Source organism: Schistosoma mansoni, chromosome 1, assembly GCF_000237925.1.
Source record: "Schistosoma mansoni strain Puerto Rico chromosome 1, complete genome".
In the NCBI taxonomy this organism is placed as follows: Eukaryota; Metazoa; Platyhelminthes; class Trematoda; order Strigeidida; family Schistosomatidae; genus Schistosoma; species Schistosoma mansoni.
In genome coordinates this window covers 8,421,647-8,449,593 of record NC_031495.1, presented here as the reverse complement: position 1 = coordinate 8,449,593, position 27,947 = coordinate 8,421,647, and the positions used below count along the sequence as shown (strand labels likewise).

The following is a 27,947-nucleotide window of genomic DNA, read 5'->3' as shown; positions in this document are numbered from 1 at the left end:
GTGTACAATAGTTGCTACCGTAATGGAATGTTTCGTATTTTGACTATACTTCACATTTCATTCATTTATTGTTCGTTAAAGGTACGGGTTTAATTATGCGACCGGCAAACAAACTAGTTTTTAGTATTTTATCATAAACATAACAAATAAATGATTCATTAACGTCAAAACGAATACTGGGAGGAGGTCTGGCACTTCTGAGACCAATACCCATTACTGTTGCAGCTGCTGCCTCTACACCATCTTCATTTACTTTTAAAGCAACACTGTGTTGAAGAACTTGTACATGTACTTTAGAATCCGTAATTCCTACAAATTAACAACGGTCAAATAAGAAAAGACACAGAATTTAACACAGTACACTAGGTTGTGGTCATTGAATAATGTCTGCAAAAATGCTTCTTAAAAGATTGCTTGCTAAAAAATAAAATCAACAAACTTCGTTTTGTGCTGTACTAAATAGGTATTAAAATTGTATACACTACTCACCTCTAAGATCTGCTTTAGCAGAATCAAACAAATCAGTGATATACATGTTTTTCAATGTTTCGATAAGATCAATTGAGAAATCCAATCGAAATTTCGGTAAAGATAAAGCGACTTGTTTACTTTCAAGTTTACTCACTAAATGAGGTAGTTTGATTTCACCACGTAATACATTATCGGCATATTCGAGTTTTCCCGGTTCAGTTGGCAATATCACAATAAATGAAAATCGTGGATTCTAAAATGTTCAAAACAGAATGGTAAAGCCATCACAAATTATTGCAAACTTGAAAGTTACATGATGAAGAACAGGGTAAATTGACAGTATGGTATTTTTTTCAAATAAAAAAGCAATAGTTAATGCACTGCTTCCTAACACCAGAACCAAATAGCATTGTGTGTGATGATTTTCAGTGGGAAATAAAAGAGGTCTACCGTTTGATATCAGTATGAAGAGAAAAACACACTGACTTTAGTTAAACGAACACCTTTCTATACAGATGAACGACGAGAGGACAATGTGCAACCATCAGTAAAATTATACAAAGTTGCATGAAAACTGCAGAATAAAACTAATTCAGACTCATATAAATGAGTCTTCGTAGAAAAGACTCCGGTTTGATAAAGGAAAAACAGTTTGCTGACATTGAAATATTCGAAAACCATGTAAAGACGATGTACATATATATGTTTCATTATTTCCGGAATACAAATTTTCAGTTTCACCTATCTGTGTCTTGACTGGTCATTGAGTGGTGTAAAGTACCTACGGAACTTGGAACGACGGTGAAATTCAACATAATAACATATTTGGGTTCGAAATCTAATTATTATTTTTGTATTATGATTTCAACTTGTATTGAAAATGACTCTACATTGACTAGGCTCATTAAAAGAGGTGAAGATTATTCGAGCGAGTACTTTTCAAACATCAAATTATTATTTCATAGATATAAAACACTAACAACTAACCATTTCTGGCCTCTAGTTTAAATTCAAATTCGGAAAATTTAACAGTACATTATACCTACGTATAACTATCAGAGTTGAGTTAGCTTCCAATTCAGATTTTATAATTTTTCAAACCTACTGGACCCTTAATTTTGTATATTCAGCATTTACTGTCCGGGAATTGTTTTGTAATATCAGATGAAAAAAGCAATTTCGTCATTCTTACCATGAATGATTTACTAATCATGTGAATTTTGTATTTTGGGAATAAACCGTATTCAATGCTATCCATGATGTGCATCATCGGTATTTTTATTATGGGTTGATTGTTCGGTTTGAATTCACCTTCTGTAGTTGAATGGTTTGAAAACGGCTTTTTCCATTTTCCTACAATCAATAAATTATGGAACTGAGTAACATACATAATGTCAATACATACAATTCACATTCCCTGTTCGTTATAATGAAATGAAAATCACAGCCTGAACACTAATGTACAAGATTATCTAGCGATAAGTATTCAGAGAGATGAGATTCATAAAATATAAAAAGACCGTTTGAATACAGGTTATTTACTCCGGTTCTATTTGTGCCATTGTCTAACAAGGGCAACAATGGGTGAAACCTTTAGTGAAACTAATAACGACCATTGTAGTTTGCCGGCTACGGTGTTCTGATTTCGCTAATAAGACTGAAAATGAGAAGCATTGTCCTAACTAATGTCCAACATTACACAAGACAACCGGCATACAGTAACAAAATCTTATCAGGCAAATATTGATTTCTGGATTAATTATACGCTTATCTTGTTGAACTCTGGGATTAAATTAAGTCTTCTTCAGGAAAATATGAATTCCTCGAACTAATCATTCATCAAATTAATATTTCACAAACAAAATAATCTACCTTAGTAATCCTCTTCATATTACGACATTTAAACTTAACCACTCAGTTAACAAAACAAAATATCCTTGTTCTCCAGTTTGGTTACATTTCAACATGACTGATATTATTCACCAGTGAGATCGATTCGTGTTCACTTTAGAAATGTATACAGTCACTTGAATGAGTTTCACAAGTAAATGGATAAAATATTTCTTGATAAAATCAGTTCCCATCTCTCATATTCTGTTTTTCGTTAACATTGAAGTGTAGTGTGTACCGTAGTTGACTTATCATCTATTCAGTCATGATAATGTGTACATGTGTATACATGAAGTTCCTGATTTCGTGTGCTGTATACAGGATTGTGAGTGTGCATTACTGAGGAGTTCCATACTATGCGAAATGACCGTACAGTGATTCCAGGATTCCGATGGCGCTCTAGCATACACCGTCTCTTCAATTCAACAGTTAAAATTACTACAATCACCACGAATCCCCAAACATGTATAACTGTAAATCATCATTAAATCCTAATATAGATTGATGTTTTAACTATCTGGTAGTGATTTTTTTATGCACAGTGAAAATGTTTGAAGTATGTATGGAAAAGTGTAAACTTATATAATTTCACAAAATATAGGTAAATTTGTAGATAAATTGGCCCCCAAATACCCTGGTACGGCCGAGAGTGAGTAGAGTCCGCTCTCCCTCTCGAAATGCTTTCACATGGCCACGCGAATATATAGCCTCTGCCAGGAAAGTCCTACTCATTGCCTTCTCGTGGCGTTACTGTTGTTTACGAAATTGAGAGGAAGAAAAGCGAATGTCCGGCGCTTTAACCGGGTTGGTGGACACGGTGCGTTCACCTAGGGGAGTTGGAAAACCCTGATTCCAAACCAATGGTTCACATGAGCTCCAGTATCCTGAGGGAACAAATGGCGTATGAATCAATCGTTGGTCACCGGCTACCATGGGACTGCATCTCCTCACGATGCTCCACGGCCTTGTGGATCAGACTTTCGGTCAAAGGCTCCGAGTGTGGCCCCCTAAGAAAACCACGTGCTTCGGTTTAGGCACCTGGGCAGTATCACAGCCCTCACATAAATCAAATGAGATTTGTGTGGCGCATGAATATCTGGTGCCCCTTTGTACCAATATTTATGTGTTTAAATAAATAAAATAAAATAAGGTAAATTAAACTTCGAGGACATCATTAGATAATTCGTAAATCTATGATTTCTTCATGATATATAAATATAAGTGTAAGAGCGCACAGTCAGCTAAGCACAATAGGTCACCGTTATTGGTTTTAAAGTGTTTGCATTTTTTCGGATCTAGGTTATTAACATATAAAAATGAACAATAATCTACAATTATGAACTCTTTCGATCGTGATTCGAGAATTTTCGACTGATATCTTACTATCACTCAGACATAGAATTGTCGGATTGCACATCGATAGCACGAATTAACGCAAATTAAACTGCATAGCATAATACACATTAATTGCATTCATGAAAATCTAGCTCAATTAGTCATTTTCAATTTATGTCAAGTTTATCCATAGTAGCTTAGTTTCGATCATCAGTTATGAACGTTAGTAATAGGACTTCCCCATTGAAAGCTGGCATTTATCAAACTCGAACAATTTATGTTTGATTCATATCCTCTTTATGAATCAAAGTCATTTTAAGGTTGGAGAGAGATCAGTAGTATATTAGAAACAGGATGAGTAATGTGACTTGTATCAAGGATGATACTAAAATATTGATATTTTAAATTGGTAATGAAAGACAATCGAATTCAACACTGGAGCTATAGTATAGAGTTATAGTATTTTCTGTAAGATGATTTATTAGAATTTAATACAATTATTAATTAACAGAATCCATTCCTGATTATCATGTTCCCAGGAATTTTTCTCCAGTCAAGAGAAGTTGGGTTTTGTATAGTTAGAGGTTTAGTTAAATACAAAAATTGATAATTATGTAAGTAAGTAGTAATGAAAGAGCGAAGAGACACTGAAACTATTGCCTTACGCCTTCGCCATGATTTACACCGATAGTAATCCAAAGAAGTGGGTTTGATTTTTAAGGTTTCTTTTAGAATATCGTTGATATTTGTTAATATATCTCTGATATTTTGGCAAGTGACATGTGAACTTGTTACTAATTGCACTACTGTGATTTTAGTGGAGTAATTTCAAATGACCAATAGACCAGCTGATCTAAACAGATTTAGTGAGTTGTTATTGTTTAGTAATACATTAAGAAATTCTATTTCAATGACCAATTGTTGTGCGTATTAAAAGTCATTACTTATTGAACCTATATAGGCTTTGTATTTGAGAACCTTATTCCAGTATTGATTAAACAACAATTCAGAACTGATATTCATTCAATAACTCAATTGAAATACAACCTCACATCCATAGTTTTCATTTGAAATAAATATTCATTAAATAAAAAGTTACAATTTGTTAGTGAATAATTAAATTATATCAGAAGGGGTTTTGTGGAGATTTTAGTAATTTTATAGTTGAATTCATGAGTTGATTGAAGCTAGATCACCATGAAAAACCTGGAAGTACCGGGTCTGTTGTGAGATAGTAAGTTACTGAAGACAATGGTGGACCGTCTCTCAATTTTATGGATCGGCTGAAGCTAGACATTAATACCGTTGGATGCCGGCTCAGTGGTTCAGAGGTTAAGTGCTTGCATGCAAGGCTGATAAGTCCTGGGTACGAATCTTGAGAGGTAGGATCGTGGATGAGCACTAATGAGGAGTCCCATACTATGACGAAACGGCAGTCCATTGCTTCCAGGTTTTCCATGGTGGTCTAGCTTCAATTGACTTATGAATTTAACTATAAAATTAAATTATACTTTTTAAATAATTCGTGAACCATCAATCCAGAAATCATCAGGATAATTGATTTTTACTTTCACAACACAAATTACAGTATAGTTCAAAATCGACTAAGGGATTTATTGAATGATTTGTTGTATTACGACAACCATCTTTTTTTGCAATGTTTAACATCTAGTATTGTCGAACATTTTTTCTGTCCATACTTAGTATGTCAGTGATGCATATAAGAGTTTTATTTTCACTGAAGATTTCATTTTAATCATCTCAAGCTATTTGGTATGTCTTCTATGAACAGTGAATCTCAACTTGTGTGATGAAAACAATAAATGAGGTGATAGAGATTGAAATAAAGTTCTCAAAGAAAATTATACTACGATGAATCAATTAGTAAACGGAAAAGTGCTAGATGATTGTACACATATTGAACACTAGGAAGCAGATACGTTACAAATCCAAGGACATATATCCTATCCACATTCCTCTATAAATTGAACTTAAAAATGCTATTGATAGATGTTGAAATACAAACAAGAAACTAGATTTGGAAAACAAAGATTTCGATTATATTTTTAAAAAGCCATAACTACAACTTGGTGAACTAGGTAACAGTCATTTAGAATCACATAAGGTTTTAGGAATACTAATAAAAGTTATTAACTTACCTTTAAAGTATAAAGTATTGATTAAACCAAGAAGAGTAGTCGGTGGTAGTGGTTCCTTCAAAACAGTGGGAATCAAATGGCTTGTTTTATTACTGACCCATTCATTAATATTTTTTCTAGCATCTTCCGCTTTGGTAAAGTCTACCTAAATTTATATTCAAAATGTTCAACATCAAGATAATGAGTTTATTAAATGTCAATTAAGTATTAGATTGGCTAGCAGTGGGATCCAGGACGCGCGTTTCGTCCTATTTGGGACTCGTCACCTGGATGTACCTGCATTTCAGAGTTGATGTTCACCCTGGGACTCGAACTCAGTGCCTTTCGCTTCAAACGCCATCGCGTTATCCACCCAGCTACTGAGTCCAAAGGCCAAAGAATACATTACGCCTGGAATTGAAGCAGATATGAAAAGGATAAATAACAACTGGAAAGAACTGGAAAGGATTGCCCAGGACAGAGTTGGATGGAGAATGCTGGTGAGCGGCCTATGCTCCTCCACGAGGGGTAACAGGCGTAGTAGTAGTAGTAGTAGAAGTAAGTATTAGATTACTGAATGTAGCCAATTACAGATTCGATATATATGCATATATATAACCCCCTGTGTATCTGTAATGAATTCCATAGTTTGAAATGTGTATCAATAGGCAAGAAGTTATTTAAATAGAAAATATAACAGATTCCAACCACAGAAAGACGGGGGCTATTTTGAACACCTTCTCATAATATCCATAAGTTTTTCCACAGTAAGTAAAACAAAGTTTTATAGGACAAAACGGCCGTCTAGTGCTTCCAGGTTTTTCATGGTGGTCTAACTTCAATCGACCAATAATTTCAATTATCAAAAAGTTTTATGTACTTGAAAGAGTTTATGTCTGTTAGGCAGCAAGATGTAATCTTCATAATATCTATCATTTACAGTTTGTGAAACTGAAGACGTAAACTAGACGAATTTTAAATCAAATAAGTTCAAATATAACTCCATATTTAATGTCATGAATATCATTTAAAAGAACTTAAACATTGTTTACGGTAGAATACACCTTTCACATTTAAGTTTCTCATTTATATTGATGGTAAATAGTTGTCCATAGTTTATAAATCCTGTTATTAGTATGAGTAGAATATTATCCCTGAAATACCAGTTATATAAGTCAGTTTCTTCTACGACCAAGATTTTGTACAAATAGTCGTTGACCTAAATGTTTATTTAAACTAGCCATTATCACAGTAGTGAGTGAAATAGTCGTTAATAGTAAAATTTTCAGTAAAAGTCACTTTTTACAATAATGCATTTGGTTCATTTCTATGGTGAAATACAATAAATGATGAAGTTATTTTCAAAATGGTCATTTATCATTCTAAAGTTGACTTATAACGGGAAAAAGCAATAGTCTTTTGTGGGAGAGGACAAACCAGCTTCCAACTGAAGAGTAAATTAGGAAAAGACGTTGGAAGTGGATAAGACATACGTCGAGGAAATCACTAAAATGCATCATGAAACAAACTCTAACTTGGAATCCTGAAGGGAAACGGAAAAGAGGAAAGCCGAAGAACACCACGTCGGGAAATTGAAGCAGATATGAAAAGGATGAATAGCAAATGGGAAGAACTGGAAAGGATTGACCAGGATAGGATTGAATGGAGAATGTTAGTGGGCGGCCTATGCTCCTCTACTAGGGGTAACAGGCGTAAGTAAGTAAGTAATAACGTGAAAAAAATTATTTTATAGAAAATCTAGTGTATTTATTAGTTTCTTGTTTTCACTCAGTCTAGTGTTGTACTTTTCAGAGTATGAATATTTTAAAACAGCTATAACTGCTTACGTTAAATACATCATTGTGGAATATATTTTTCATCCTGGTCAAGAAATGAGGTTTTATTTTAGTTTCATTCTGTAAAAACATTCCATTTCCTATTGAAATAACTTGTTTCCCTTCTATTTTTTCGTTTGTCAAATTATGATATAGTAAAGCAAAAGTTCGTGAAGCCAATTTCTGATATTCTTTGGTGTCATCAAGTTCCAAAGCTTCAGCAATCTGAACTTTTGTATTGCCTTTGGGTCCTCCTGAACCGAGAAGTGTTGTTAGAAGTAAGAACACACTTATTGGAGATGATAAATAGTCATTCGTTCCTAAAATGATGAAGAACTTCAAATGAAGAATATTTTTTACAAAAATTTTTTATCATATTTTACAGTTATGCGGGTAAACTATTAATTTTCAATAAATAAGACCATAATGAAAGACTAATTAACATTCAGTAATAATAAAATCGAAGACACTCTATTCTGAGACTAACTTTAGTTAATGAAATAACCTTTAAAGGTTGTTATTATCATCATCATCGTTATTATTATCATTATTATTATTATTATTATTAATGATTACATAACATCTAGCGTTTATAACATCACTAGTCAACAATGCTAATCAGTAGTTATTCATGTAATAACATCATACTTTGACTGAAATGAGATGGTGAGTAACTACATTTAATTACTAAATAATATTTAGAAGAGGTTTTTGTGGAGATTTCAGTATTTTCATAGTTGAAATCATGAATCAGTTGAAGCCAGACCACTGTGGAAAACCTGGAAGCACTGGACGGTCATTTCGTCCTATTATGGGACTCGTCAGCAGTGCGCATCCACGATCCCGCCTCACGAGATTCGAACTCAGGACCTACCAGTCTCGTGCCTGAACGCTTAACCACTAGACCACTGAGAATAAATAATATTTACAAGCTTAAAGAATATAATCTACTCAGAACACATATTTAAATCACAATTATATGAATGAAGAATATTCTTTTCAATAATTTCTCATCAGATTCTACAATTATCATATCCAAATTAATAATCCACAAAATTGGTCAGGTTTAAGGTAGAGTACATCACTTAAAGTGTGTTAATCAAGGATCAAGTCGTTAATATTGGGATGACTCTGATATGAAGTGTCAACTTGAATAAGTTTATAAGTGAAATGAAATTGTGAGACAAATCATGATCAGAATAAATATGGTCAACTTGGAGTAATAGAAAATAATGTAATTACAAGTTCGAAATTACGTAACATGTAGAATAATACAAATTAATCAAGAATTAATAGATAGGGTTGGATGCTGAATAAATTTCTTAAAAAGGTTAGCAAGTGTAATAATATTAATAATCATGACAATGGTAAGATATGTGGATAAGTTTAGGATATAAAACTGAGCATTAGTCAAATTACGTCACCATATCATAAAATTGATTATTAACTAATCGGGCCAGAAGTTGGTCAGGGTAAAAGAAGCAACTGAACATATTTCTTTTGGATGCAAAGCCCTTGTTTTCTTTTTCTATCATCTCAATCGCAATTGCTTCAGCCGTGTTTTAATATAATGGGAATTTTTAGTGGTTGAAGTTAGACATTAACACCGTTGGATGCCGGTTCAGTGGTCTATCGATTAATTGCTCTGGCGCGAGACTGTCGTGAGGCTGGATCGTGGATGCGCACTGCTGAGGAGTCCCATAATAGGACGAGACGGCCGTCCAGTGCTTCCAGGTTTTCGATCAAGCTTCAATTGACTCATGATTTCAACTATGAAAATTTTTCAGCTATTAACATATTTAAATATTTTAAACATCGATCAAAAGATAAGAGAAGAATAAAAACATTCATTGCCCATAACAAATAGAACCCCTATATTCTAACTTTTTTTAAAAATTTAGTACTCAATCGATCGTTATAATTACTTCAGGATTCTGTAGATGGCGTCGAGTCTCGATTGACTATGATCATCACTACAATAAGATTACGCGCCCAAAAACGACTTGGTCCCTTTGATAGTTCGTAAACCAGAAGGCTTTAACTGATCCAGATAAAGTATATTTATTGGCGACCTCGTGGTATCGAAATAATACCGAGACGTGCAAACGATTACAGGCAATAAGGGCAGAGCGTAAGAAAGTTCGACCGAACAAGGCGGACGACCGAGCGAAAAGTGACTTTGATACAGTTAAACAACAACGAGTACGGTAAAACAATCACTGGTACAATTAGTTGTAATAATAATTGTTTCCATTATACCAATCGTGTTCTCGTCGAGAAAAGCAGGTCACTACAATTCCCATACTCTTATGTAATTAGTTTTATAATAGACGATACGTTATTGGAAAATAATCGTTGATTCTACTAATCATCAGAGTTAAGTAATACAGACAAACAAGGTTTTCTTTTCATTTGTTTAAATTATCGTTTTAAATATAAAGGCGGATTATATAGTTATCTTTTTTTTAAATAAAATAAAAGCATATATATATATATATATATCAGAAGGGGGTTTTGTGAAGATTTTAGTGATTTTAAATAGTTAAAATCACTGTTGAGGAGTCCCACAATAGGACGAAACTGCCGTCCACTGCTTCCAGGTTTTCCATGATGATCTAGCTTCAATTGACTCATGATTTTAACAATATAAAATATATGTATATGTATATATATCGGTATTGTAATAAACAATTAAAACTTACCAGTTGCTGATATATCTAATAGATCACGAGCAAAAACATTATATCTTGGTTCATTAGTTGTGAAACCCATTTTTACTAAGAATAAATTCTAATAGATGCCTTCCTTTATATAAAGTATATTTCTATATAGTTTCAATCAATTATTGACAGACAAATTAGTAAAATGTTCAATTTATTCAAAGATCCAAATGAAAATGAATAACCGATGACAGGTAATTACTGACAATAGGAAAGTGTCAATTTCTTGTAAATAATTTATATTATAATACTATATTGTGTTAATCATTAAGTAGGTGTCCCATTTGACAGATGTATTGTCTTTTATTTATAATATAATTTAATCATTTATATTTAAAGTTCATTAATATTCTAACTGCAGAGATACTCCACATTCTCTTCAGTAAGATTTGGGATGAAGAACAAGTACCAACAGATTGGAAAGAAGGACACCTGATCAAGATACCAAAGAAAAGTGATCTCAGCAAGTGTGATGACTACAGATACATTACTCTTCTCTCAATAACAGGAAAAGTCTTCAACAGGGTATTGTTAAACAGAATGAAGGACCCAAATTCGAGATTGACAAGCTGGATTTCGTAAGGATAGATCGTGCACAGATCAAATCGCAACTCTACGTATCATTGTGGAACAATCAATCGAATGGAATTCATTACTCTACATCAACTTCATTGCCTACGAGAAAGCATTTGATAGGGTGGACAGAACAACACTATGGAGGTTTCTTCGACAATGCAGCGTACCTGAGAAGATAGTCAATATCATACTGAATTCCTATGATAAATTAAACTGCTAAATCGTGCATGGAGGACAGTTGACATACTCGTTAGAGATAAAGACCGGTGTCAAGCAAGGTTCCTTACTCTCAACCTTTCTCTTTCTCCTGATGATCGACTGGATCATGAAGAAGTCAACATCTGGAGGGAAGCACGGGACACAAAGGACAGCTAGGATGCGACTGGACGATTCAGACTTCTCAGATGATCTGGCTCTTCTATCACACACGCGACAACAAGTACAGGAGCAGACGACCAGTGTAGCAGCAGTAGGTCTCAACATACACTAAGGGAAAAACAAGATTCTCCGATACAACACAACATGCATCAATCGAATCACAATTGATGGAGAAGCTTCGGAGGGTGTAAAAAGCTTTACATATCTGAGCAGCATCATTGATGAACACGATGGATCTGATGCAGATGTTGAGGCGCGGATAGGTAAAAGCAAGAACAGCATATCTACTACTGAAGAACACCTGAAATTCAAAACAATTGTCAACCAACACCAAGATCAGAATTTTCAATACAAATGTATGTGGCGGAAACTTGGAAAACCACGAAAACCATCATCCAGAAGATACAGGTGTTTATTAACAGTTGTCTACGCAAAATACTTTGGATCTGTTGGCCAGACACTATCAGAAACCACCTACTATGGGAGAGAACATACCGGGTTCCAACGGAGGAAGAAATCAGGAAGAAGCTCTGCAAGTGAATAAGACACACATTGAGTAAAGCAGCCAAGTGCGTCACAAGGCAAGCCTTCATATGGAATCCTGAAGGCCAAAAGAAAAGAGGAAGATCAAAGAACACATTACGCTGAGAAATGGAAACAAAAATAAGAAGAATGAACAGCAACTGGTTAGAACTAGAAAGGAAGACCCAGGACAAAGTGGATTGGAGAATGCTGGTGGGCGGCTTATGCTCCACCGGGAGTAACAGGCGTAAGTAAGTAAGTAATGTTCACTTTGAAAATGTACAGAAGTCACTAATCTTCTACAGTAACTATAAGTACTTCATGTCAAGGAAATTGTTAGAAAGAAAGAAAATCTAAAACACCTTATTTAGAAGTGTAATCTGAGTTTACATGAGTACCGTTAATGATAATAAATAACGTTTTTTGTAACACATTCATTGTGCATAAAAAATCACTGCCAGATAGTAAAAACATCAATCTATAATAAGATTGATTGATAAATTACAGTTATACATGTTTGGGGATTTGTGGTGATTGTAGTAATTTTAACTGTTGAATTGAAGAGACGGTGTATGCTAGAGCGCCATCGGAATCCTGGAATCACTGTACGGTCATTTCGCATAGTATGGAACTCCTCAGTAATGCACACTCACAATCCTGTATACAGCACACGAAATCAGGAACTTCATGTATACACATGTACACATTATCATGACTGAATAGATGATAAGTCAACTACAGTACACACTACACTTCAATGTTAACGAAAAACAGAATATGAGAGATGGGAACTGATTTTATCAAGAAATATTTTATCCATTTACTTGTGAAACTCATTCAAGTGACTGTATACATTTCTAAAGTGAACACGAATCGATCTCACTGGTGAATAATATCAGTCATGTTGAAATGTAACCAAACTGGAGAACAAGGATATTTTGTTTTGTTAGCTGAGTGATTAAGTTTAAATGTCGTAATATGAAGAGGATTACTAAGGTAGATTATTTTGTTTGTGAAATATTAATTTGATGAATCACTAGTCCGAGGAATTCATATTTTCCTGAAGAAGACTTAATTTAATCTCAGAGTTCAATAATATCAAACTTACTAGAGTTAAATCTTATCTTAGTATCCATTTCAATCTGAATAAACCATTTTTTTAACTTTATTTGTGGTAAAGTTCGGGAAAAGAAGATTTATCTATTGATGGTTTAGTTAAGCCATACTAATAAATATTCGTATTTCTAACATAAACTCATAAACAACACTTTAGGTGTATTACTAACATTAACCAAGGATTAGTTCACTGCACTTTTAACTTAACCTTTTAATCAAACTACAAAATAGTATTTGTAAAGTAATTTATTCTTTTCTAAATAGTCGTTTCCCTCGTTCATCAAATAAAAAATGAGCAATGTTAAGGAGTCCTACAACTGGACGAAATGACCGTCTAGTGCTTCCAGGTTTTCAGTGGTAGTCAAACATCAATCGGTTCATGTTCTCAATCGAATACCAATTTTATCTTGACAAAAGTGTGAAAAGATTTGATTTTTAATAAAGCCGTTCAGCTCTTTGACGAAATGTTTAGATAAGAGTCATCCTATTTTCAGTATTCATTGCAGTTATTTGAAGTTATGTAAACAAGATGCTTTCTGTTCTCATGTCGTTTAAGTAAATCTCCATTTGAATGCTCTGATATTGGTTTCTCTAGTTTCTTCCAATTGAATTCTCTTACTTTTATATTCGATATACAGTCAGAAGTTATTTACGATTTCGGATGAAGATCCATTGTTATTTATTCAAAATGTGTCCTTAACATGTCAACATTTTATCGAATTAAAACATAATCCTAGACTTATAAGCAAAGATGGATAGTGGCTAGCGGTGGAATCCAGGACGCACGTTTCGTCCTATTTGAGACTCGTCAGTCGGATGTACCTGCATCTCAGAGTTCATGTTCACTCTGAGACTCGAATCCATTACCTTTCGCTTCAAACGCCATTGCGTTATCCACTCAGTTACTGAGTCCCGATAGCCACTTGCTTGTGCAATGGGGTAAAGTTTAAATTCACTCCTAGACTGATCGAGACTTTTTCAGTCAGTTTAGCAAAAAAGTCCCCATAAATATTTTGTACGCTTTTTTGTTTGGTTATCATTGACATTGTGACTGTGTTTATGCACTTAGTTAACACAAACACAGTAACTATAGACAATGTAAGTTCAAATAAGGTTTGGTTAGAAATATGATGCCAATATTCTGTTTAGAGATAGACCAATGTCATTTTGCAACAAATTGATTCATTTTATTTAGATGACTTTTTAGAGAGTTAGAAATTTATACGAACATTAATCGGTACGTTTTTCAAAAGAATAATTGTATTATGAAGGAGAACAATGGTTTTTCAAGTTTATCATTAGAAGATATATTCATATCTATTCAACTATAAAGATGTATATCTTATGAAAGAGTAAATATATAACTTGGAAAGTTTATTGTATTTGTTAATTGAACTAGTTTAATCTGAGAATATTTGTAAATTTCATTCATATAAAGAGTTGTTGATTAACTAATGACAAGAACTGTGGTGTGGGTTACTTATATCCACATAAGTAGTATATTACGATGGTCGAGCATTAAATGTATTTCAGTAGAAGATCAAAAAGGAAAGAACGAGAACGAAGCGCAATTGATATGAAAATGCATGAACAATAATAATCAGAGACTATGGACTGATATTTGCAGAATGAACGGTCAAGATTGAGACAATTGATTGAGAGGTTGCAAATTAACTGTTTACTATATGGTTGTCAGATTTTAGTGAGATGGTCTGCAGTTATGTGCCAAAAGACATTTGATTGTCCCCACTCGTGTTCTGTTCACTAAAGTACTATTCAGGTGAACTTATAATCTAGCTATTTATTAATATCTGAATATCTGAGGAAATGTCAAACTTCATTTTATACTCGAACAGAAGCTTTCTCATATCACTCACTGGTATGAAAATGGTTATATTGAGATTTTCGATCTATTTATAGTGACAAAATGTTTTCGCGCGTACTTAACTAAAAACGAAAATATTATTACCGTTAACGTTAAGCCTTTTGGTTGCCAGTCGTACATACAGTCTAGTGTTAAGGATTTTTCAATATAATCACAAGGAAGATTGACTAGAAACAGTGAAATATGAGTATACTGGCAAACTGTTTACATTTTTTATTGAAGTAGATATTAAAAACTGTAGTTATTTGGTCTCTACCTAATTTTACTAATATTTTCATGTGTTGTGTAAATCAGGGAAACGGATTTTACCGTCGATCATCTACGATTAAACTCAATATTCAAAAAATTCTGGTCATTTTACAAATAGAAATATAATACACAAAATTAATGTTTGCCTATTCACAGAGTAAAGTTTAAGCGTTCACGTGTGAGACCAGTAGGTCCTGAGTTCAAATCTCGCTAGTGTGATCGTGGATGCACACTGCTGAGGAGTTCCATACTAGGACGAAACAGCCATCCAGTGCATCCAGGTTCTCCATAGTGGTTTTGTTGTGGGCGATCCTGAAAATTTCTCGTAATAGAAATGACAAGCTCAGAGAACATTAAGAAGTATTTTATCTAATCAGCGTTTGATTAGAAGTTTTGCTAGAAGTATCGCGAAAATGAAAAGTCACATGTAGAGGTTCTGATTGGCTGATTACTATACTGCTACTATATTTAGTAGCGTTCTAGAATTTTCAGGAAAATGCAAGGACTTGTAAAATACTATAAAAACCCTGTATTTTCTGTACATAAATGAACCTTTGGAGTAAAGTGCTTCTCATATATTTTGCGCCTTTTCTCTCGTGTTCAAGTCGCTGTGTAGTTCTAGCTTGGGGGGTGGTTACGAGACTAGCTTAGGATCCGAGTATAGCATTCAATCAACAAGACTTATCAGGTTTGGCTTTAAGTGACTCACGAATTCAACTATTAAATTATTATAATATTCATTACAATACCCCTTTCTGATTATATTCACAGATTAACATGATATGTTTATCTTATCACTATAGATAATGAAATTTGTTTTAAAAACCTTCTTTATTCAAGAGTTCTTGAGTAAAACTTACTATGGTTCCATGTTTTTTACACACATAATGATGACTGAACTTGAATGAGTTTAAAGTACAGAAATGTTTACTATATATTCCAAATTTTTTTATTTAAGTATTTTAATTTCCTTTAGTAGAATGTAAGTAATACAAATGATAGGACGTTTTTATGTCATAATTTATTCCCATTGAATTATGCACTGGACGGCCGTCTCGTCCTATTGTGGGACTTCTCAGCAGTGCGCATCCACGACCATGCCTCTCGAGATTCGAACCCAGGACCTACCAGTCTCGCGCGCGAGCACTTAACCGATAGACCACTGAGCCTCATTGAATTATAGATTTAAAAAATAGATTTCTTTACTGATTAGAATGGTCTGTATGTAAAGCTTAAACAAAATGAAATAAGCAAATATAGATAGTGTTTAGCAGTAGAATCCAGCAGGCGTATTTTGTCCTATTTAAGACTCGTCAGTTAGATGTACCTGCATCCCAGTATTGACTGATCAATTACAGTCATAAACATCAATGAAAACATTCAAATGACCAACACAAAATAGATTAAAACTTCACCCTATTGTATAAGCTAGTGGTTATGTGGACTCCGTAGTTAAGTGCATTTCTCAATGGCGTTTGAAGAGAACGGTACTAGGTTCGAGTCCTAAATAAATATCAACACTAGGATGCAGATACATCAAGTTGACTAGTCTCTAATACAACGAAACTTTCTTCTTGGATTCCATTGTTGACTACCATTCATCTTTACTTATGATCTTTGTAACTTAAGGCAATATCGAGGCATTCCTCACAGGATGTACATATGCCAATATGTGACAAATCAATTTCAGTCCTAAACATCGATGAAAAGATTCAAATAAACAATACAAAAATAAAATAATTTTTAATGTTTTTTAATCTTTCATTCGATGAAAAGATTAATTTTTTTAAAAAAAAGAAATTACTAGAATTCTAATTTTATAGAGTTGAGATCATGAGTCAATTGAAGATAGACCAACATGGAAAACCTGCAGGCACTGGACGGCCGTTTTGTCTTATTGTTGGACTCCTCGGCAGTGTGCATCCACGATCCCGCCTCGGGAGATCCGAACTCAGGACCTACCAGTATCGCACCAGAGAACTTAACCGATAGACCACTGAGCTGGCATCCAACGGTGTTAGTGTCTAACTTCAACCAATCCACGGAATTGAGCAACCGTTCATCAATGTCATCAGTGAGTTGATTCATGATCTCAACTCTATAAAATTACTAAAATCTCCACAAAACCCCTTCTGAGAATTCTAATTTGTTTATTATTTTGTTTTTATTATTGTATAGAGAATACAATTACATAACCATGAAACAATTATACTCTACGGTATTGTTTATACTATTCGGAATAATCTATTCTATTAAATCTACTAATGTGACAATACTTGTGGAACTTGAATCATTCTATTATCCATCAAAAACTACATTTTATCATAAATGGTGTGATCACCAAGAAAGACATGAATACTGTTCCCCTTACTTTGTTATTTGTCTAACAAAAAAATCTTTAGGGTAAATTTAAAAGAAGTATTCAATAGTGAACGGATTATATAATTCAATTTATATGGTATATTTAAATGATATTGTATAATGTAGAATATTTTCCCTGTTAACATTCTGAAATATGATTATAAGCAAAGATGGATAGTGGCTAACAGTGGAATCCAGTTTGACGTGTGTTTCGTCCTATTCGGGACTCGTCAGATGGATGTACCTGCATCTCGGAGTTGATGTTCACTCTGGGACTCAAACCCAGTACTGTTCGCTTCAAACGCCATCACGTTATCCACTCGGCCACTGAGTCCTCAGTGCTATTCTAAAATATGATTGCTTTGTGTGTGTGTGCATTTGTAAATATTGTTTAGAATTGAGCTGATTGTAGATCTTTACTCACTTACTCATTTACGCCTGTTACTCCCAATGGAGCATAGGCCGCCGACCAGCATTCTCCAACCCACTCTGACCTGGGCCTTCCTTTCTAGTTTTATCCAGTTGCTGTTCATTCTTCTCATATCTGTTTCCATTTCTCAGCGTAACGTGTTCTTTGGTCTTCCCCTTCTGCATTGGCCTTGGGGATTCCATGTGAGAGCTTGCTTTGTGACGCAGTCGGGCGATTTCCTAAATATGTGTCCTATCCACTTCCAGCGCTTCTTCCTGATTTCTTCCTCCGCTGGAACCCGGTATGTTCTCTCCCATAGTAGGTTGTTTCTGATAGTGTCTGGCCAACAGATCCAAAGTATTTTGCGTAGACAACTGTTAATAAACACTTGTATCTTCTGGATGATGGCTTTCATAGTTCTTCAAGTTTCTACCCTACACAATGGAACTGTCTTGGCATTTGTATAGGAAATTCTGATCTTGGTGTTGGTTGACAATTGTTTTGAATTCCAAGTGTTCTTCAGCTGTAAATATGCTGCTCTTATTGTAGATCTTTGGTTATTATAAATTAAATCAATGTCAAGATAAACTAATAGAAAAATCTGAATGGTTAAAAGATATTTCATTGAAAAAAAGAGAATCAGTAGTATCGTATTTTAAACATAAGCTGTAAATATTAAGTAAGTAACTGATAGGTAACCATATGTAATAATGTTTATTTTCGTGGTGTCAATCAATAAACATTTAATCATTACTGGTGATTATCTACAGAGATGGTCTACTTATGATAGCAAACTTTCAAGGTCAGTAAATGTTAAGTAAGGTGACTAGTTATACATTATAAGCAAAGATGGAAAGCGGCTAGCAGTGGAATTCAGTTTGACGCGCGTTTCGTCCTATTTGGGAGTCATCAGATGGATGTGCCTGCATCTCGGAGTTGATGTTCACTCTGGGACTCGAACCCAGTACCTTTCGCTTCAAACGCCATCGCGTTATCCACTGAGCTACTGAGTCCTGATGCCAATAAGAAACTGACCAGTTGCAGTCCTAAACATCAATGGGAAGATTCAAACAAACAATACTAAGTGACTAGTTATACATTTTTTTGGTTACCGATAGAAAGATTGCTACTCACTGATTATCATAGATTGGAATATACTATCGAACTTTACCAAAAGTCTCCTTTTCAATTCTAGAATTATTTAAGATCTACCATTGTTACTATTGGTGATAATAATAATAATCTATTCACTATATTTGATGTATTCGAGTAGAGATTACAAAATATATTTCCATTTGATTATAACATAATTTTCCTGACTATTCATAAACGTGAAAGTATTTTTGAAAGGAATCAATAATTTCTTCAAGAACTATCCTATACTCTGTCCAAACCAAGTGATCAGAAATATCGTGAACTCTTGTAGTTCACAAGTAATTGATCATTAGGTAGTAACCACTGTCATGTTTTGGAGTATTTCTTATTCCTGATTGAATTCTATCGAACAAGTTGAAAAGTAAACACTTGTCTGGATGACCCGATATTGCGTGTACTATATTGCAGTGCAAAGTAGTCTGTGGTAGTCTACAGGAAATACTGGACATAAGTTTCATACTGTTTGCCACTCGTCATTGAGGTGTACTGTATTCTCGCGGTAATTGATACTACTTGACAGATTTCTTCGTGTCTCACTCTTCTTCACAGTCAGCGACTTAACCACTGAAATAATTAAATAAAATATGTGGTAATGCAAGATTGTGACTAACAGTGGAATAAAGAATACTCAATCTTTCATATTTACAAGACCACTCACTTGGATATCTCTAAATTTCCGTATAGATGCTTGTACTTAGATTCAAACCCGCTTTCAACCTGTCAAAACACCACCACTTAATTCAATAATTCCCTGAGTCTAACCGGTCATTAACTTGTTCAATAAAAACAGATTTATTTGTTTAGGATCTTGTATCAGCAATAGGCAATTGAGAACTCTTACATATGATGATATTTATAAAGTCTATCATTTAATTTTTCTTCATCTTTATAAATGATTTACATACACAATTCATAATTCATATGTTTTCATTTAATTGAAGACAATGTATACAAAAGTATGAATTTGGTGGATCGGGTTCACAATATGAACATAAACAGACTATCATATTTGATGATGAATTGAATGAAAATATAACCAATCCACTTGTATTTACTGTGTCAAATTGGACTGTAAGTGATTCAATTGACTGTTATATATATATATATATATGTTATATATATATATATATATATATATATATATATATATATGGTATAAACTTAATGTAATATATAAACTTTGATATATTTATATACGGCCAACTAATGTTTATTGAATAAGGCTTTAATCACAAGGGATTTTGTGGAGATTTCAGTATTTTCATAGTTGAAAGTACTTCTGAGGAGTCCCACAATAGGACGAAACGGCCGTCCAGTGCTCTCAGGTTTTCCTTGGTGGTCCGGCTTTAATTGACTCATGCTTTCAACTTTGAGAATAAGGTTTTGTTAACTATTTATGAATCATCAACAGTTGAAATTATTTCACTGAAAACTATCAGCTTACAAATCATTACTTAATAAAGAATCGTTTAAGTCAGAATGAACTTAGTAGATCAATTTACTGAATAACTGTTTATTTGAAAAGAAAATGTTATATCGTGGGATGTGTGTACCCTGTTTAATATATGACATGATGATCCCTGCCAATCAGAGAGGAGTAAATTATCGATCAGAGCAATGATACACGAGAAACCGTATGAGCAGCATAGAACACTACTTGATCCTACTATGTGCCTAGCCCAGCCAGTTAAGTCCAGAACATTAATAACAGCCTTTGCAACATCAATCATTATTCTAAAACATACTGGGTTTATATACCAAGCAAACAGACCACATCATAACATAAAATAGAAAATAACATTTGTATAAGATTTGGCCAAATATGGCTGTGAATAGGGAGAACAGTAATTAGTAGACCAGGGATAACTCAAGAATGGTAAATCGTATAACAATAGTCTATAGGTCAGAATAAAGCTTATAATAAGAGGGACAAGAATATGAATAGTTAACTTACTTAACAATTATACAATAGGAAATATACATATCACATTGGTCTATAAATAGTCCTCAGAGTTACCATTCATAAATCTCCACGGGATATAACAGAAAAAGAAAAAAAACTATTTTCAGTGCTGTTTATAAAGTGAGAGATGAATTATACACATTTAGTTAGCATTAAGATTAAGACTTAAAAATTACTCCAGTTTACATTTATCATCTACATCATAGTTTTACATTGAATTGTTTGAACAAATATACACCATAACAAACAAGTTCTATATTAAATTAAGCCTTTAATTCCTTGAATAAATCTAGTGAAATATATACTTCGTCAGAATGAAAAATCATGATGGCTTAAATTGTATCTTTGATATTTAGACAAAGAGTAAGAGTTATGAAAATTATGCAAATGAATATCAAAAGTCAACTATTCTATTACTAAGTCAATGGATCACTTGTAATTTTATTAACGGTCTTATTATTATCTAAAAAGATTTAGCTATTCCTTGTTGTTAATGTTTATAATTAAATTTAACTAGTCCATGTTCGTGCTTCAGATTAATGAACTGATGTCTGGATATATTGTCTGAATTAATATTATATGTTTTTGTTAATGACTAACAGTGAAATCAAAGACATACGTTTGTTATTGTAAGCAAAGATGGATAGTGGCTAGCAGTGAAATTCAGTTAGACGCGCGTTTGGATGTACCTGCATCTCAGAGTTGATGTTCACTCTGGGACTCGAACCCAGTACCGTTCGCTTCAAACGACATCGCGTTATCCACTCAGCTACCGAGTCCTGATAGCCACTTGCTTGTGCAATTGGGTAAAGAGACTGATCAATTGAAGTTCTAAACATCAATGTAAACATCAAACAAAACTATTTGAATACGTTTGTTGTGTTTTGGAGTATATTATTCATTTTAAAAAAATAGCTATTCTTTCGTGTTTAGAACACTAATTATTTTGCCATTCATCATACTACTAATAGTCAGAGTATCAGTTGATCGTTGTTCAGTCATTTCCTATATTAAGATGAAAAAAAGTTCACTATTAAATCACTGATATTGATCAATGATGTTTGTAAGATTGATACTGTTTACTGAAACAACTTATAGGTTAATATTGTTACTAATCAACTATTTTAAAATCGATTGCTAGATTTCAAGTTGATCAAATACATTCAACATTTGCTGCAATACTAATTCAGATGATGAGAAAACACATTTATTTACAAAGTCTAAGTAAAATGCAAGTCCCGGAACGAATATCATCTCTGGGACCCAGGTACATTAAGTTAACGAGTGCCAAATAGGACGAAACGCGCGTCCTAAATTCTACTGCTAGTCGCCATCTAACTTTGCTTATAAATGAGAAGATTACTTATTCACTTAAACTTTGACTGTAATCAAGAATTTTACGACAAACATAGCAATGACATTGGAAACAACCTCAGTATCCTATGAAATAGCTCCTTGTCTTATATCATATCAACTTTACAATCAAACCTTTTCTAATAATAATGCTAAAACATACTCAATAACAGCTAGTATAGTGAACAAGTACACACTGGCAGGGACAAACGAATGAATTGGAACAAAAAATTACAGAACATCTTAGTAAAATCTGAGAATCATACAATAAATTTTTTATTAACGAAATGTTACTCAATTGTCTCAAACTTGACTATTCCTTCTGCAAAATATCAATCAATCTTCCCCACACTTTATTGTTCTTTTATTTCTACACCAATTATTCTTTGTTCTCGCTTTCTTTTCTTTAATCTTCTTAACCTTCTACCTTCATGCATTTCACTTTTGATTAATTACACATACATACTACTTATATCTCTTGACATTAGTAGCAAACATCACAATAGTAATATTTTTAACTAAGAAGAAAAAAATATCCCGACAGATTCTCACTAAAATCAATTATTGAGTTACATTTATTTCAATCACTCCCTGAAGTTTATGCATTAAGTTAAGATATCAGTTCGTTTATTAGTTTGTTTTTATTTTTTCCTTAAAAGTAAATTGATCAATAAAATTAGAAATAATAATTTTTTTTTATTTTTACCTGGAAACAAAAAACGCAAACAAAAAAAATTTTTAACTATTAGGATGATCTAGCGTTAAGTGTAGATGTATTCAATGAAGAATTTATTGTTACATCATTATTGGGTCGATCCCAAATTTCATTAGATTGGTTAGAAATACCAGGTTCAAATCAAACTGAAAAATGGAAAGAAGTTACTTTTACAGAACGTTACAGTGTAATGGAGTAAGTAATGATAATAATTATTATTATATTTATATATGATATTGAAAACAATATAACTGAATAGCTGTGATGATCTATGCTTTAATTATGTAAAGCCTAAATGAATATAGAATGATAAAGTTAGTGGAAGTTGATTTAATAGTTTATGAAAGTATTATGTTAATTTTTTATATATAGTCGAAATCATGAGACAATTGAAGTTAGACCACCATGAAAATCTTGGAAGCACTGGACAGCCGTTTCGTCATATTGTGGGACTACTCGACAGTGCGCATCCACGATCCCACCTAGCGAGATTTGAACCCAGGACCTACCAATCTCGCGCGGATTCCGGTTCAGTGGTCTATCAGCTAAGTGCTCGCGCGCGAGACTAGTAGGCCCTGGGTTCGAATCTCGTGAGTCGGGATAGTGGAATCGCACTACTGAGGAGTCTCACAATAGGTCGAAAAGACCGTTCAGTGCTTCCAGGTTTTCCATGATGGTCTAGCCTCAATTGACTCATGATTTTAACTATATATAAAAAAAATTATGAAAAATCTCCACAAACAACCCCCTATTATGTTAATTGTTAAGTTTGTTTTGATTGATGTTAGATTCGAATCTTTGTAACAATATAAAGTATTTTATGAATAGTTTACATATCATATATTTTTGGGATAACATTTAGTGTAGAATATAAGTGAATATTTCCTCACTCAATATTTTCATATACTTATTAGGAATGATCCTTTGTTCACTTTTTGATAATATAAAAGCAAAATATAGTTATAACGAAGTAATCTTGTTTTGTTGTTTAACTTGTAATACAAGGAGTTAGAAGAGATATAAAGTTTTAGATGTCTAATTAGACGATAAAAAGTTTTATGTCAACTCAAAGGTATACATATTTTCATAGTTTAAATGATGAACTAATCTTAGTTCGGCTACCATTGAAAACCAACAACTTGATAGCTTTTTCGTCATGGTTCATCACCGTGCCACATGGAATCAAACTTGAAGACTTCGATTGCTAGGTCGAAAACCTAACCTCTAGACTACTTAACCAGCATTCAGCAGTATGTATATCTAATCTCAATAAATTTACGATATTGGGCTAGCATATTTTATAACCTGTGATGGATAACTATCTCATATCCAATATCAAAGGGCTCAACTGTTCACAGCTTCCCACAAGAACTCGATGAATTGAATCTAGAAGCTAGTCACTAGTATATATATTTGTGTCGAAATATCAAGAGTGTGTTAAGTTCTCTTGACAACAAAAACGGATATCACTACATACATATTTTACTTATTTAATTAGTCTTGTTACTCACAATGGAGCATAGGCCGCCCACCAGTATTCTTCAACCTACTCTTTCCTGGGCCTACCTTTCTACTTCTATCCAGTTGTCGTTCATTGTCTCATGTCTGTCTCCATTTCTCGGCGTAATGTGTTCTTTGGTCTTAATCTTTTCCTTTGGCCTTCAGGATTCCATGTGAGAGCAGCTAGATTTTACATTAGGTTATTATAACTTAGTGATCTAGTTAAAGTGTATGCTTAATTAGTAATGCTAAAAATTGCTGAATGGTTTGTATATTTACCTAACTATCCCAAATAAAACAATATAAATCTTAGATTTCATTGACAGTCTCCACGGAATAATTTCGGATCAAGGATTAAAAAAGCCATATAAAGGTCAATTAAGCATTTAACAGTTTATTAACTTAAATAGGTTTGTATGTAACGTTACTAAAACTGAACTCTCTATTGAATAGTTGATATATCAAGTTGAATACCAAGTAAATAAATACTAGAGTTCCTCATTCATGTCCCCAAGATATCTAAGTATTAAAATCAGACAACAATTGTACTACTTATGAACTGATAAGAGACATATTTCTTGTGAATTCTCGAAAGTTTCAACAAACATCAATTCAGTATTATTAATATCATCAGCATACATTACCCTTGCAATTACGAGTTTGGTTTTTAAAAAACGAACCTATTGTTGACAAGTTTTGATTACATATGGATTGTATAATAACTTCACCTTTGTACTTAGTAAGTTCAATATTTTTTAACTGTGGATTGTTGTAGTACAACAACAACAACAACACAAAGTTCATTAAATATTTATAAACAAAAGGATATTTTACATATTGAGTAATAATCGGAAGTTGTTTTGTGGAGATTTCAGTATTTTCAAAGTTGAAATCATTAGTCGATTGAAGCTAGACCATCTGGGTTCGAATCTCGCAAGTGCGGGATCGTGGACGCGCACTGCTGAAGAGTCCCATAATAGGACGAAACGGCCGTCCAGTGCTTCCAGGTTTTCCATGGTGGTCTAGCTTCAATTGACTCATGATTTCAACTTTGAAAAATATTGAGTAATAAGCAAACAAATACTCCTTATAACAAACAAAAATGATGAACAATCTATTTAAATATATGAGATAAAGTAAACAATCCTAATCTGAGTAGATTACATAATACATGTTTCTATTCATGAAAGATTTTTCATGCGAATGGTTATAGAGTGGTTTACGTAAGTTAACATTCGATAATAAAATCGAAATGGAATGAAAGATATACAACAATACACCACATCACACCAAGATAACAAGTACCCGTTCATCATTCACTATTGTTCAAACATCATACCAAACTCGTTCAATAATTGACAGAAGAAAAAAAATTCAATTGCTCATAGTACGATGATAATGTGAATTAAGTAGCAATTTTGTGTGTAAAATTAATGCTTAGTTTTTGACTTAAATTGATATATGCCTTGTGGATCAGACCTTTAGGTCAAAGGTTCCGGGTGTGACCCCCCTAAGAAAACCACCTGTTTCAGTTTGGGCACCTGGGTAGTATCACAGCCCTCACACAAATCAAATGAGAATGTGTGGCGCATATATATCTGGTGCTTCCTTTGTGCCAGTATTTGTGTGTTTAAATAAATAAATAAAATAATATTTTAATGTATTCTATTGTCTACATATTCATTTTCAAAATTTTCAGAAAAGCAATGGTTGATCGAGCAAATTGACACAGTTGACATCACGTATTAAAATTTAACATAAACTATAAATGGCACGTCAGTTTAATTGAGAACTTCAACTACTCGTGTGTGTTTTTTGTAATATCATTTTTCCCATATACTATCTCAGTTCTTTTTATTTATCCCTCTATAACATGAGAGAACTAAGATGAATTATAAATGGTTTTACCTAGTTTATTTATTAAATATTTTCTAGATACATTGAATACATTGTGGTAAATAGTTTCAAGTTATTTAATCCTTGATACTGAACACATTTTCTCGAAGTAATTAAAGTGTAGGAATTAGTCTATGATGATACAGATTTAGGGGCTATTTTCTAATGTTAATTAGTTAAGAACAACCAACAGGAAACATTAATATTGACCAACAGTCTAAAATTTCGTAATATGGTTTCTTCAAACATCAGCACAATAAAAAATACCTAAGCATTAGAACAAGGTCTTACTACCTAAGTATCGTTAAATATACAAGATACCTATCGTAAAGGAGTTTCAAAATAAAATGAACTCAAAGCTGCTTAATTACGATACACAACTATTCGTGAGTTTCTGAAACAGCAACTTATAGAATAATCGTAAACGCCTGCCTAACACTACAAATTTGAATGGAGTTTATATACTACATAAATTATTGGTGGCATTTGAAAATAAATTAGCAAATTTGAACTTTATTTTTTGTAGTGAAACAGCTGAGACTTATAACCCATGGACTAACGAATACAAGGTAAATGCAGTGATAGTTGTTTTCCTTGCGTTAGGCAAATGAAGCTAATCATTTAAAAAATCTTTAAGAAGTCTTCGTCAAGTAAGGAGGAACAGACGACCTCAACTACCTGAATAACTTACTACAGTTAAAAATGACAGAAATGGGGAAAAGTCATTTCATGGGAAAATCAAATAGATAGTTTAGTTCCTAAAAACTAGAAGTGTTCGGATAGATTCGTAATCACAGTTAAGGAAAACTCTAGCGTATATCAAGTTTGTACAGATCAGAGTCAACTGAAGCCCAGGTCCATAAAATCCACTCGAAAAAAGACAGTCAGAGTCAAAACATTCACCAAAAGTACTTCGGATAGGTTTAATGGTCTCTTGCTGCTGGAAAATACGTACAATTTGGAATCTTTGTATAGCTTGTCTTGATGTAAATGTCTTTACTCGGTGAAAAACAACGAAATATAAAAAGAAACTTGTTCTTTAAATATTGCATTGTAGTATTGTTAAGGTTATCAACTAGATATACAGAAAACCTTGGCGGTCTGGATGAGAACGTGTCAAATGAAACGAACTGTTTGCGAAGTAAAAGGACAAGGTTTATCAATACCTAATAAACTCAAAACTTCATACCTCTGGAGATAAACGAAAAAAATTCAGTTAACTTTGTTAAATACACCAATAGTGTCTTTGTCTATAAGCCTCTTTTTGACGAGAGATTTTCTTAAGAAGTAATATAAGGGAATATACTCTTGACTACTGAAGTAAACCGGGACTATTTACTGAGAGTATCATGACCCTTCAGATACAGGAATGTAAAGATAACCAGATAAACTAAATCCCCTAGCTATGGAAAAACTAACGTTAGTATCCGGATTGTCACCTGATCTGCACCAAACTGAAAAACGGTTATTTCCATTTCTG

The 27,947-nt window shown here is 33.3% G+C and overlaps 2 protein-coding genes and 1 non-coding gene across 3 annotated transcripts; 1 reads left to right on the top strand and 2 right to left on the bottom strand.

The window, feature by feature from the left end:
• Positions 1-61: 61 nt before the first annotated feature.
• Smp_003300 (putative serpin) lies at positions 62-10,441 on the bottom strand (the record flags this gene model as incomplete). Its single annotated transcript, XM_018793150.1, has 6 exons — positions 62-309; positions 490-724; positions 1,664-1,824; positions 5,856-6,000; positions 7,682-7,989; positions 10,372-10,441. 6 exons carry the CDS (start codon positions 10,439-10,441, stop codon positions 62-64), a joined length of 1,167 nt encoding a protein of 388 aa, XP_018647692.1.
• A 6,871-nt stretch (positions 10,442-17,312) lies between these two features.
• On the top strand, positions 17,313-27,103 carry Smp_123920 (hypothetical protein; the record flags this gene model as incomplete). Its single annotated transcript, XM_018793149.1, has 5 exons — positions 17,313-17,518; positions 19,982-20,111; positions 23,106-23,266; positions 26,994-27,036; positions 27,071-27,103. The coding sequence occupies 5 exons, from the start codon at positions 17,313-17,315 to the stop codon at positions 27,101-27,103; spliced, it is 573 nt and encodes a 190-aa protein (XP_018647691.1).
• On the bottom strand, positions 18,829-18,895 carry Smp_tRNA_01516_Pseudo_TTG.1.1. Its single transcript has one exon. It is a non-coding gene (tRNA).
• Positions 27,104-27,947: the final 844 nt, after the last annotated feature.